We start from the raw sequence: 13,332 nt of genomic DNA, 5'->3' as shown, positions 1-13,332 counted from the left end.
GAAATGTAGCGACAGCCGCGCTTTCAGGGGGCACTGCACCTACCTCATTAGCTAACGTATCCGTTAGCCGCTAGGGCAGGACGACCTGCAGTGTTTCAACTAACCGGCAGCATGTGATTTAAATAGGTAGCTAACAAAGGCAAGAAATAATACAACGCGAAGAAATATGCACTACTAAGTGCATATTTCTTCGCGTTGTGTTTTCATCATTCCCCAATACTGAATCCTTCAGGTCAGTGTTAGCTATTTAGATAGTAAGGGTGTTTTCTGTGGTTAGCAACATTACGTATACTCCAGAAATAGGCGTTCGCAGGTGGCTGAGGCAGTAATAACTCGCACGGGTGAGTGGTCCTGTATGTGGCTCGTTGGTCTAGGGGTATGATTCTCGCTTAGGGTGCGAGAGGTCCCGGGTTCAAATCCCGGACGAGCCCGCCTTTTTTTTGACTTTCGGTTTATTAATATTAGTCATAAAAGCATGACACATGAGAGCCAAAAAAAATAAACACACGAAAGGACACGATTAATGTCGACAAACGCTTTACCGGTGTAAAAAGACTTTTAAATACGAAGTTATCTCCAAGTATGAAAAGTAGGTGTCTGCACGTGAGACGGCAAGTATAGTGTGTTTTACCATTTATCATGAATGGTTTTTTATGTTTTTTTTAAATCCTATACATACTCCCGAGTAAAACATTGAGGGCTCGTCCGGGATTTGAACCCGGGACCTCTCGCACCCGAAGCGAGAATCATACCCCTAGACCAACGAGCCAACGCGGTCACCTATTTCCTGTATCCTTTTCTAAATGTAGCATTTTCACTCCGTTTTCTAGGACTACATACTATTATACATCTGAGTATTTCACATAGATGGGTCAATGGACAATAAAGAGACACAGAGCAATTCAATTAACTTCTTTTTATATATCATACATAAGACTGTCTTAATATAATACAAAGGGCATTGTCATAAACACAGCAAAGTCTTGACTAGATCTTACAATCTGTGGATACATGGACTTATCCTTTCCCCCATGCTGTTCAATTCTATAGTGCATGTTGCATGTACAAAAAAAGTGAAAAAATGTGAACTCAAAAATGAAAAGGATAAATCCAAATTAAATAAGAGGATTTCAACTTCTGTCGGGTGTTCAGATATGTCAACAAGTATAGGTGTTTGTGTGTAACCCACAAACTGAACAGGCTTATGAACGATGGAACCTTTTTTTTTTTTCCTCCAACCATGTGCTTCTCATATAACCAAAAAGTAAGGTTTGTGATGTACATGCACTTACAATATACCCTGTGAAAATTATTAAGGTTTGAAGATCTAGCTTTCCCTGTTTGATTCAAACCCTACCTCATAGTGTTGTCCTGATGTAGTCAAGTACCTTTGCCAAAAGGCAAGGTTTTGCCACTAAGAAAACAGGAGTTCCTGCCCACTGAATGGTCACCAAATTGACAAACATAATCAACATACCAGCAGGAGCAAGGTAGTGAGTTCTATACTTCCTTTATTAAAAAAATATAAGTATATACATAAATTCTATTTCAACTATTAAAAAGGGGCTGCATTTCATGACAACTGCTCTAAATAAGAGGTCAATCAGCATGATCTGAAATAGGCGCACACTTACGAGTCACTGCAGTCAAATTCTTTTTTCTTTCAGTCTTTATTTTTGGAATGTTTAGTACCAGTATGAGTGCCAGCAATAAAAACCACCGGCTAATTCTAAATTTCTCAAATTCTGCGGGGTATGAAAAATGATTGCAAATTTGCAAGTATAACCTTGACATCCAGATAAAACTCCAATCTCAATATAGGTAGCTTTACATTTGTGTTTATGGAAAATGCCAAGCATGAATTCGTATGGTGGTTTTCCTTTAAGATGACAACAGCATGACCTGTGTCCTGCCCTTAATTTGAAAGGTGGCTGTGGGCAGGGTTTCTTTTCTTTTTTTATATCTAATTTCAAAGCTGGTAAGATGAGCAACAGAAGAAAGAAAGCACTTCAAAATCCCTGATATAAAAAAAAAAAAATAAAAATAATAATAAATCTGGTAATTGACTGTAATGTTTTGAGAACATGCATTTATGCCAAGGCAAAGCATGTTATTGTGGGCTGACAGACACCCTTTCCCTTTGAATAGGACAACAATCGTGGGGATCTGCCCTACCAAATCAGAACAATACCATTCAACACAAACTGGTTTGCCACAGTCTTGCTTCACGGCAGAAACTAGCCAAGTTGACCAAATGATGTATGAAAGGCAGCAACACCCTTTGAAATAGTATGATGGGGGCAAAAGAAAAACGACGACACAGAAATAGAACGCATTAGTCTCCTTTGTTTTGTGTTTTTTTTTTTTTTGTGTTTTGTGTTTTTTTTTTTTTAAGTTGTTTTTTTTTTTTAAACCATCAGCCTCTATCTTGCTACTCCGGAGCCTGCAGAGTAACTACCAAATTCTCTAACATACCAAAGTTTTAAAAGACTCCCAAAATAATCTACCAATTAATATGGAAACAGTTTTGGTAAAACGTTGCAAACAAATCTGGCCAGAATACACAATAGCCAACGGTCTCGACAACGGTGTCCAGTTTTGCTAAAGTAATATATTGCAGCTGTTTGTATTGACGTTAAAATAAGATCTTGATAAACTTTGCGTCAAAGTGGTGAACTGCTACATTATTGGTTACAGACACCTATATGCTATAAAACAACTGCTTTGGTATAAAAACATATCCAAAGGGAAAATAAATTCTTGTAAAATTCACAGCATAATTTGAGGAGAAAAAAAGGCAGTCACTTAACTCATTTTTTTCTTCAGTTTCCATGTTTTGGATGGAGAGACTTGTGCAGGTGGTTCTGATGAGGAACTACATGCAGAAGGGGGGGGGGAAATAAAACATAAAAGGGTAGACTCTGGAATAGTTCTTTCCACTGCAAAATCCTTAACCAGTAAATTTCAAGGAATTAATGTTTAGGAGGTTGTTGTGTACAATAAGACCCTGTTATGTGGGGCCCTGCTGAAGACGAAATCTTTGTCGAGAAAGGCCTCAAATTACCATTCGTGTTTACCTTTTCTAAGTTGTTTTAATTTCTTTAAAGAATTAAGGGCTGTCTAGAGAGAAAAATAGAGAAAAGCCATCTTAATTCAAATGATAATGTCCAGCTCCATCCCATTCCAAGTCCATGAGTCATAAGGCCAAAGGGTTATCTAGAACCAGCCACTGACCGTCTTCCTTTCACTGGGCTGGATCCTTTCGTCTCCCACGCCCATCGCTGCTCTCGCCTGTGCCAGGCCCGGTTGCAGCTTGCAGGACTACGGGGCCTCTAGGCCTGAGGGGTGGTGCTTCCCTCTTCTTGGACCCCGGCTGGTGCCAGTATCCACCTGCGGGGTCTCCTCTCCACCCGGCCAGCACACGCATAGGGACTCCACTGCTATGTGCTCCCCTTTGACAGAGTTACACAATACCGACCAACAACAAGAAATATCACCGCAAACACTTCCCCTCATTGTCAAGCTACAGGATTTACAAGCAGCTTTTTACGTGAAACTTCACAAAACAAAAAAAGGGCAAAAATAATTAAGAACCAGTGAAACAGTAATGTCAGGCAGTCCATGGTTTGAACCGAAGGAGGACGCCAAGCATTTCATCACCAACAGCTACCTGCAAAACAGCTTCAAACTTTGCTCTGAAATGCTCCTTAGAAGATTTTGCCACATAATACCATATGGTGATTACTTGGTGGTTACATGAAACTGGTGAAATGGTAAAATGGATGTCTCAATCTCACTATGGTTATTCCGCAGTATTATTTTGTGCCTAATGATTGCAAAAGAAAAACTGGTGAAAATTACATATATACTTTTTAACAAAGGTTTATCTCTGTAGTAGCGGTTCAGTGATATCTCCCTTCTGACGTGAGCAGCTTTTGTTCTCAACACACCTTGTAGTAAAAAACACCACCTTAAAAATGACGCACAGGGGGAACACACAGCAAAATGTCAGTGCAGTCACGAGCTGGCCATAGAACTCTGCTGCACACACACTCCAGTCATTGGAGACTCTTCCCGGTCCATGCCCTGCCTCATGCCCAGGTGGCCTTCCGCTAGGTAGTGGGCAGGCCCTGTGTTCGTTCCCATGGAGAATGCAGGGTGCGCTGCCATGCCAGTCTCCTGCCGTGGGTTCGAGAAGGCACCTAGCCCCATGCTCAGCCCACCATTCTGACCAAAGTCAAGGGCTCCAGCGGGCAAATGGCGGAGCTGGTAGGCCTGGTTGCCATGGTTCCCAGTGGAAGAGGACGATGTAGAGGAAGAGGAGGCAGAGGAAGACAGGGAGGTCATGGACAGATGGCCATGAACCACCTCCATGGAGTCCTGTGTTGAGGAGCTGTGTGTCGGGGAAGTGTAGTGGCGTGGGCGTGGACGTGTAGCCATCATCTGCCCATGGTGGTGATGAGTATGTGAGTGGGGATGCAGGGCCTTAGGGTGCTGAGGTGGGACATGGAAGGTGGTCTCCTGGACTGGGTGGGTCTCTCCAGTGACTGATTCAGGTCCGACGCCACCTCCCCACACCAGCGGTGGTGGGTAAGGCTGTCTTGCCTGTCAAATAAGAAGAGTCAGTAGTGGAATACAGCTAAAACCTTTCTTTGAGAACATAAACTAAACAAAATTAAAATTCACAATTCAGGAACTGTGACCATTTCTGACGAGTAATACTGATAATAAAATAACATGTCATACATGAAAAATAAATTCAAGAATATTTTTGATGAGTGAAGGAAGTCTTGTATGACACTAACAGGAAGTCATTTGTATGAACTTTAAAAAAAAAAAAAAAAAAAAGCTATTAAGTTTTGGTTTAATCAACCAGCATTCCAAGAACTTAGTACAACTTTTTAATTTTCAGCTACCTTACTGACCTGTGGGCAGAGGCTGTCACCATCCATGGCAGGCATTGCCGTGCCGAAATGTCCTCCACTATGCAAGTGGTGATGGGTAGGGTCTGATCTGGCTCTACCACTGGTACTTGTCCCAGATGATCCTCCTGAGTTTTAAACAAAACAAAAGCCTCAGCAATTCAAATATGTCAAATTCTGTCCCACACAGCTGTATGGGTTTCATACCATGTTGTTTTTCTTGGTCATTTTACTTGTGGTAAGAGTTAAGAAACAGTTTACAAAAACCGCATTTTACCAAACAAAGTCAGCAAATTTTTTGGTTACTTAACCATGTTACCTAATGCAAGAACATACAGATGTACACATGTTACTACTTAAAAAGAATTAACACTGCACCCAGAATCTGTAGCTGGTGGCTGTTACCTGAGCTAGAGGAGGTGCTGGAGGTGGTTCCTGAAGACTGGGACTGCTCTAATGCGGGGCTTGTAGACACACTACTGCTTGTATTGGTCCCCTCATCCGCAGTCTTCTTGAAGAAGCTGTGCTGCAGGGCATAGTAGGGCTGGATGCGGCTCTTAGGGTCATAGTCCAACATCCGGAGGATCAGGTCCTTGAACTTCAAGTAGTCAGCAACAGCATGGCCAGACTCCCCCGCCCGCCGGCCACCTGGACCCCCTGTCTCCACACCCAAGATGGAGTGGAGCTTCCGTGAAGCTGGAGGCTTATACTATTTAAATCAGAGGACCGTCACATTAAAGGCAACTCGTGTATCACCAAAATCTACAGTAATTATTCCAGAACATTCAACAAAACAAATTGTGGCAAGAGTGCATCTGCACAAAGAAAAGAGCTCACCCTTTTGCCATCTTTGGTCTTCTTAACACTCCATGTACCATCCGAAAGCTTCTCAAAGAACTTCCTGGCTTTTGGGGCTAGGTCCATTATGTGATTAGGCGGGATACCAAGAACCTCAACTATTTTGTTCATCTGGTCCACCTGGACAAAGTGTTAATAATAAAGTTACTTCCTGTCATGCTGACAGAAAGGAATATTTGACAAAACCTTTGACATTTATACTTGCAACTTAAAGCAGACTGAAGACTTCTTATTAATACATTAAGTTAAATGTCAATCTAAAGATGACTATTCTTAAACATTTATCTGACATTTTAAAGAAAAATGTAAACATGAGGTGAAAGCTATTGCTATTTGTTATTATTAGTGGTACAGCATAGAACAAACCTAAGTAGTGTTTCACTTTTTTTTTTTACCTCGTTAGCTCCGCTGAACAGAGGTTCCCCAGTGTGCATCTCTACCAAGATGCAACCCAAGGACCACATGTCAATGGCCAGGTCATAGGGCATTCCCAGCAGCACCTCTGGGGAACGGTAGAAGCGACTCTGGATATACTGGTATATCTACAAAAAGGGTAAAAGAACAGGGATAATGAGACCTTTTATCTAATATAACACCAAGTGTTCAGGGGCAAAAAGTTTATGGCACACTTCCCAGAGATATTTTTTTTTATATATGTTGATTTGAACGTTGCTAAAGAAAATGGTAAAAGTACCCTTTGGCCCAGTTGGCATGAGCTGCCAAAGTCCACTATTTTGATGGCACTCCTCTTGGGGTTACAAAGGAGGATGTTCTCAGGCTTCAGGTCACAGTGGATGATGCTGAGCTCAGGTGTGGCCAGGAAGAGTAGCGCCGTGCATAGCTGCTGGGCAAACTTCCGGGTGAGATTGAGTGAGACGCCACGGAAGTTGGTATTTCGGAGCAAGTCGTATAGATTGTAGGACAGCATCTCAAACACGAGGCAGAGGTGGTTCCGAAACATGAAGTGACGCTTTAGGTGAACTGCAGCAAACCAAATTGTACCCATATGAGTCAAATACAGAAAAAGCCATTTTAACTTCTTTGATATGATTTTTATGATCAGATGCAAATTTCAAGAGTTGATTACCAATGTAGTACTTCATCTCGGTATCATGTTTGTTCATGAGCTCTAGGAGCCGCACTTCAATCTGGGCTTGATTGAGGAAAGCTTTCTTGTTCTTGATGATCTTAATGGCAACCCATTCCTGCTCTGCTCGGTCATATGCTTTCACAACCTAAAGATGCCAAAAACAACAAATAGTATCGTTTCTGAAAATTACTTGCCGACTGTTAACCACAGCTAAAAAACCTACAGCTGTTGCTTCACAAATCTTCTGGTGATACAGATGAAAAGTAAACCATAATTTTCTCATAAAAACCTGCATTTTCTCCATGCCATGATTCAAATCATGTGTATATGGTGCACAATGTATAAATTAAGCACCTGTCCAAATGATCCTTTTCCTATCAAGGAATCAATCTCATAGCGGTCCATCCACTTCTCCCCATTCTTGACGATGTAGTCATAGTTGTCATCGTCATAGCCGTCATTAAAGACCTTTCTCTCTTTTTTGTGACTGGAGTCTTCACCCTGACCCTGTTGGTGCCGTCGCTTCTTTTTTGCATAATACACCTATAAGTTTAAAAAACAGTTCACATAAGTTTCACTGACTATTACAACGTAAAAACAATGCCAAACACTTAAGTTTTTTTTTTTAAGGTGCAACAATTCATCGCTTTAATAATAATAATAATGGATTGGATTTATATAGCGCTTTTCAAGGCACCCAAAGCGCTTTACAATGCCACTAATAACAAATTATTATTATTTAATAACAAAATAACAATAAATAGAACAAAAAAGGCTGTCAGATCAAGGTGACACCTTCCTATATCTTGTTTTGTCTGACCATCAATCCAAATTCTTGATATATTAACACAATATCACACATGACAAAAGAAACAGCAAATATAAAAGTATATACAATTCTACTTGTAAAACTAACTGAAACATGTAGTAGAACAATAAGAATAACAGCTTATTAATTTCAAATTTAATTATTGCAGCTCTAGATACATGTAATGAAAACAAAACTAACCTCATTGATGTGTTTGTATGTTTTGATAAGGTCAATGGAGAGCTTCCTCAGGGGAGCTGAAGTTGGGTCACGAAAGCACTGGGGCATGTGCCTCTGAAGCATCACAAAAGGGAAATAACAGCATTTTAAGGGGGGGGGGGGGGAAACTATACACAGCAGCTCTGGATGATACAGCTTAGTGTTAAAGGGCTATCATTAAATGCACTATAATTGATTTTGCACAATATGACATGAACAGAGTGAAGAAAACATTTGACAAGCAGCTACTCTGCCTGGTGACAGCAACAAAAGGTGAACCGGATTTTAATAAACCACAAAAAGTATTGCCGGGTTAAGATGAAAGGAAATCCAGGAGGTGGAGAAGGGTAGGGTTAGTGTACCTGATTGGCAGTGAGCTGTGGTGTCTGGTCGCTGTACGGTAAGACCGTAACAGATTGGTCAGTGCTTGGCTGGTGGCGGTCACTGTACTGCTGGTGCGTATGGGGCATTGGAGCAGCCATCTGAAGACCAGCAGTGTGTAAAGAAAAAGAGGGCGCAAGCCGGACGGACGAAGGTTTGCATGCTGAAGTCTCTCCTCCTGGAAGAAATTAACACTCTTTTGAGTTGCAAAATTAACTGATTCAACATTATAGGTAAGAAAAGAACAAAAAAATGTAATAATCTTGACTTGAAACTATTGTATTTCCTCCTCCACACAAGAGATGTGTGGCCAAAAAGACAATGAAAAATATATTTTCTACTTACTGTACAGACAAAATACAAATGGCCTTTTTGTTTTGCTACTTAAACAGGCAATGCTTCCCTTAACACAAAAAAGAACCTAAATTTAGCTTTGGGAAAATAAAATACTTATGCAAATTATGCATTTCTAGTGTTTATATGTATAGTGAAATAAGATCGTTCTTTAAAAAGAAAGAAAAAAAAGAAAAAAAAGAGGCAAAAATGATGTTGAGAATAGCAAGAATGAATACATATTTAAGAGAAACGTCAGGTTAATACAAAGTGTCTTTTGTTAAACATTTAAAGCAAAAAAAAAAAAAAAAAAAAACCAGCATTAGAGGATTACCACAAAATAAAATACAATAGTAACATATTAACCTTTGTGAAGAAAAAGGAGCAAAACAGCAGGTTTAACAGTGAAAAGGGGTGAAAATAAAGCATCTCCACACTGTACAGTGAATCATCCTTCATTTTAAGCCAGAAGGAATCAAAAAATTATTAAATAGCATGTTCAGCTATCAGCATCTCTCACCAGACAACACAATTCACCAGTGCTACACAGTAACCACTATTCAGAATCCCAGCAACAGCACCTAATTAGCATAGCCTATCACCACAGAGATACAGCGTGATTTGGCAAGCCCATCAATGCACAGACCAATCACAACGCAGTATGCAAATAGCCTACTTTTGTTGCCAGGGCAGAGCTGCTCCCATTTTCCAATGAGAAAACAAGAAATAAACAAGAAATAAAATTGAACTTTGGCACACTTAGACGTTGCTTTCAACACAAGAGCCTGACAGCAAAATAGCTGCACAGCCCAAAACCTGCACTCCATCTGAGAGCGTTACAAAGCTGACCCAGCTTTCGAAAAGCAAGGAGAAAAAAAAAAAAGCACATCCACTGACAGAAATAAGAGGAACTGTAAGAAGATGGAGCACAGTCAAACACTATTTGAAAAGTAACACTTGTTTTTCACTTTTATATACACACACTTTACAACATTTTAAATTTAAAGCACTTCCATTTGTCATAACTACTTTGTTTTACTGCTTGTTCAGTTCAGACAAAAAAAAACTAAGCAAATTTTAATTACTTTGAGCTCTGCAATGAAATAATTGCAATGAATTAAATGGTAAATTCTGTACTGACAATTCTTAATTATTCATCCTTACTTGACTTTTTTACCCCCCTTAAGAGAGTCCTACAAATTTTTGAGTCTGAATTTAAAACAACAACAAAACTGAAAGAGAAGCTCCTAGAAGAGCACTACTTCCTCACCAAAGGGTTAAGGCTTAATATATGGCAGCTAACCTGGATGCATCTTCTCCTGTAAAATTTCATATCATCCTGGGAGGAGAGTCCAGCAGCAAACCACAACCCACTACAAAGAATAAAAACAGAATATCATCATTGTGCATCTTTGGTGGGACTTAACTTCATAGTGGTTAAACTTTTCATAAGAAGGGACAGAGAACTGCTAGACAGCAGAAGACACCCCAAAACTTTAAGAAGCTCACTTGGGGTAAATGTGTTAATGGAGGGAGTTTACAAACAGACCTCAAATTTGAAAATTTCAAGCTACTTGTGCATTTACTGTAAAGATAGTTAAGACCCAGGAAATTACATATTTGAAATACTTAATACATATAGTTCTTGTGAAACTTCTAAATAGTTCTATTACAGACATTAACTAAAACAGGATTTGCATTGTTGTGGATCTAGAAGAGCACTTGACCTCCTCTCAGAATGTTCATACCGATTTTAAAAATATAATCTAAATGGGGTGAAATTAAATACACAATACTTTAACTTAAAATAGCCATCTGCTACTGAGAACCTAACTGGCCTTACTGCCATTACTGTTTTGAGGAAGAACTGAAAAAGTTTGGTTTGACAGAAATTCACAAACAATGGCAGGCACTATACTAACAAAACTAAGAGGTAAAATTGTCATTTAATAAAAAAACGACAAACCACACAGGGGAAAATATCAGCTCTATTTTAACACAAAGCCATTTTGCAAGCGCACTTGTGGCTCTTTAGTCTCCCCTAAATGTCTGATTCTTGTTAATTTTCAGTACTGACATATGAACAGTTCCTTTCCTGGCTCTAGTCATTACGGCATCAACGGGCCTATTTAGGTGTGTAAATATAACGACAGCTAGCTTGCTTTTACTAGCCGTATCATATCATAAGTGATGGCTAAAGACCTCTATAACAAGTCTGCGTGTCATCTTCTCACGCCCAACCGATTAGATCCATTCCAAAGCTGAATCAAACGAAACCAACCCAAAACAATTAAAAGCCTAACGCTCGTGTATAAAGACCGTCGCCGGGTAGCTCTGTACTTACAGATGATGGGGTAGCGCTCGTCATGGTTGGAATTTAGGAAGCATATTCAGTGTTAATTTGCGGCCAGTCTTGCTACATATCGTTCGTGTATGTGACTCCCAATTCCACGCATAAATGACAAACGTATTCAGGCTCACGTTACCGTTAGCAGTCTAACTAGCTAACGCCGTCGTCGTTAACGTTACCCTGAAAACTGCAGGACAAGCAAGCATATCTCTCACCAATCCAGTGTTAACGTTAGCTAGTGACGCTGTGTGTGCAGCCAGCGGGTTGTGGGGCCCATTCAGCTGGTTCGTCAACAAGTCAGCGTTAACCATTAGCCGAGTTAGCCGATTTAGCTACGAGGCGTTAGCCTGGTTAGCTTCCGCACTCCATTGCTGTAAAAATAAAAACTACACCTCTGCAAGTAATATAGTTAGACAGTAATCCACAACGGAAATATGAGCCAGCAGAGCAACATTTTCTTCAATCCTACAATGACAGTCTAATATCGCAGGGCTAGCTTTAACGTTAACACTGTGCCAGCATGACTCTTCGTCTAAACCCACACAATCCGCTGCACCCCTCTCTCTCTAGGTTAGTCCAAAAACCAGTTCGGATGCTGTTTCTGTCTGACATTAATAATCAGTTGACCTACTGACTGAAAGCAAACGTTATAGGTGGCTCCAGCGGAGTCGGCGCCGCCACAAAACGTTAGCTAGCCGCCATACCATAAGCTACCTTTCTCAACTTCACGATCGCGTCCATCATTGTTAACCATTGACGTTACACACAACATATACATCCACGAAAGCGTTAACCTGGACGCTTTCGCAAAGGCTTTTGCTCACCTCTGATGGCACGATCTTCATTTAAAGTCCAATAACCTGTATGATGAGGAAACTTATCCAGCTTGAGATTCTCCCCTCCCTGCACGGTTAGCGAGTAATGTTAACGTTAAATCCAATTCCCCCGTCCTCTGACCGGCTAAAATAATTCGCCAGTCAGGTTCATTGCGCTGTTCATGTCCCAAGCACTGTGGAAAAACATCGCCTGTCGAAGAAACTCTTGACTAACGTTACTATCAGCTGATGACAAGCGACATGCTAACGATAACTAGCACGCATAACTCACCAGCTAACCTTAGCGAGCTGGCTAGCTAGTTGACAAAATGAACGCAGCTAACATTGGCTAGCTGTAGCTTCTGTGGCTAGCGTCAAGCTAACGAATCTAGCCACCGCTAAATAAATGTTCTGCCAAATTCAGATTTTTACGCCGTCTTCGCAAATTTGGCGCCGGCCACTTCGACAAACACGAGAACACGGTTAAATCCGGAGTATTTTAAACGTGAAACGGAATCCGTGTCCTCTGGTAATTTTGGTTAGGAATTTTGTGTCAATTTTCACAAAATGGCGCGCGGTCCAAACCTGCGCAGTGAACCGGCCCGGTGGACCAGAGACACGGACAACTGAGTTAGTGCGGCGCCGCCTAATTATTTCAACTGTGTTAAAACGTCGGTCTCTTGATCTTCTTAATCCGATCCACTAGACGCATTTCGATATCCAAAAACGTCAGACATATATCCACTGACAGCATTATTCCGGCGGGAAGGGAGAACATTTGAAAAGACTGAGCTGGGGAAAAAAACCCTCCTGACAAAATGGCGATGCTCTAGCTTGTTGCCATGGCAACTGTCAATCAAAAAAAAAAAGGTACCCGGATGTACCAATGACGAATAAGATCTAACTTGCCCGCGTTACAGGACACACATAACTCCGGTGGTGTCCCTGTCTGTCTTTTTCCATCGCGTTTGGCCTGTTGCTATCAACCAGAAGAGATTCAATATTTAGCTGTATCTTTAGACGGTTATTTTCACCGTCTAAAGATACAGCTTGTACAGCAATATAACCACAAAGAGATTCTAGCTCAGCCAACAAATGGTCATAACAATAACAAAAGGTTAATAACGTGTAAACGTTTTATTTCTTTAATATCTATCTTTGTTAAAAAAAAAAAAGAAGTCATTATTAGACACAGTAATGATGAAATGATGAAACTGTTTAATAAAGCATACACTGTAAAAAGTTTTGGGGAGTTGCTGGAATTCCTCACTTCACAAAATTGGTAAGTTAGTAGGTAGAATCTTTAAAAAAAATTTCACTGAACATCTTTATTAATTATTAATTAAATCTATTTGCTAAGCAAAATAATTAGCCTCCTTCCTGATTTTTTTCTGTTTTTATTCTTTGCATGCATTCACATCTTTCAGATAAACAAAATAATTTTAAGATTGTTTTAATTCGTTGGGCATTTTTCAAGCATGAGCGACTTTTTTAAGGGCATGCAAATCTCAATCAAATTTAGTCTTGAACTTTCACTAGGTCACTCTAAAAACCTA

The 13,332-nt window shown here is 40.3% G+C and overlaps 1 protein-coding gene and 2 non-coding genes across 6 annotated transcripts; 1 reads left to right on the top strand and 2 right to left on the bottom strand.

Annotated features, from left to right (window-relative positions):
- The first annotated feature begins 359 nt into the window (after positions 1-359).
- On the top strand, positions 360-431 carry trnap-agg (transfer RNA proline (anticodon AGG)). Its single transcript has one exon. It is a non-coding gene; the product is annotated as a tRNA-Pro (tRNA).
- Positions 432-697: 266 nt separating this feature from the next.
- trnap-cgg (transfer RNA proline (anticodon CGG)) lies at positions 698-769 on the bottom strand. The gene has a single exon. It is a non-coding gene; the product is annotated as a tRNA-Pro (tRNA).
- Positions 770-3,072: 2,303 nt separating this feature from the next.
- On the bottom strand, positions 3,073-12,645 carry dyrk1ab (dual-specificity tyrosine-(Y)-phosphorylation regulated kinase 1A, b). Of its 4 annotated transcripts, none has more exons than XM_026191987.2 (12): positions 11,786-12,612; positions 9,915-9,984; positions 8,260-8,456; positions 7,880-7,972; positions 7,225-7,413; positions 6,868-7,015; positions 6,475-6,761; positions 6,176-6,322; positions 5,760-5,900; positions 5,328-5,631; positions 4,926-5,050; positions 3,073-4,605 (listed from the first exon to the last, which is right to left on the bottom strand). In XM_026191987.2, exons 2-12 carry the CDS (start codon positions 9,922-9,924, stop codon positions 4,018-4,020), a joined length of 2,229 nt encoding a protein of 742 aa, XP_026047772.1. In that variant the 5' UTR covers positions 9,925-9,984; positions 11,786-12,612; the 3' UTR covers positions 3,073-4,017. The 4 variants fall into 4 exon arrangements, with proteins under 4 accessions (XP_026047772.1, XP_026047774.1, XP_026047776.1 ...); XM_026191989.2 differs by lacking the exon at positions 11,786-12,612 and adding an exon at positions 10,956-11,240; XM_026191991.2 differs by lacking the exon at positions 9,915-9,984 and having other exon boundaries at positions 11,786-12,645.
- Between the last annotated feature and the right edge of the window lie 687 nt (positions 12,646-13,332).

The sequence above is a fragment of the Astatotilapia calliptera genome, chromosome 14, assembly GCF_964374335.1.
Source record: "Astatotilapia calliptera chromosome 14, fAstCal68.1, whole genome shotgun sequence".
In the NCBI taxonomy this organism is placed as follows: domain Eukaryota; kingdom Metazoa; phylum Chordata; class Actinopteri; order Cichliformes; family Cichlidae; genus Astatotilapia; species Astatotilapia calliptera.
The sequence above is the reverse complement of the archived record's forward strand: the minus strand, read 5'-3'. Positions and strand labels throughout refer to the sequence as shown.

Excerpts from the sequence above, each read along its gene's own strand:
- dyrk1ab (XM_026191987.2), bottom strand. Across the intron at positions 5,632-5,759 it reads AGACCAAAGATGGCAAAAGG|TATAAGCCTCCAGCTTCACG; the intron begins GTGAGCTCTTTT and ends TGATTTAAATAG. Across the intron at positions 4,606-4,925 it reads GTGACAGCCTCTGCCCACAG|GCAAGACAGCCTTACCCACC; the intron begins GTCAGTAAGGTA and ends CTTATTTGACAG.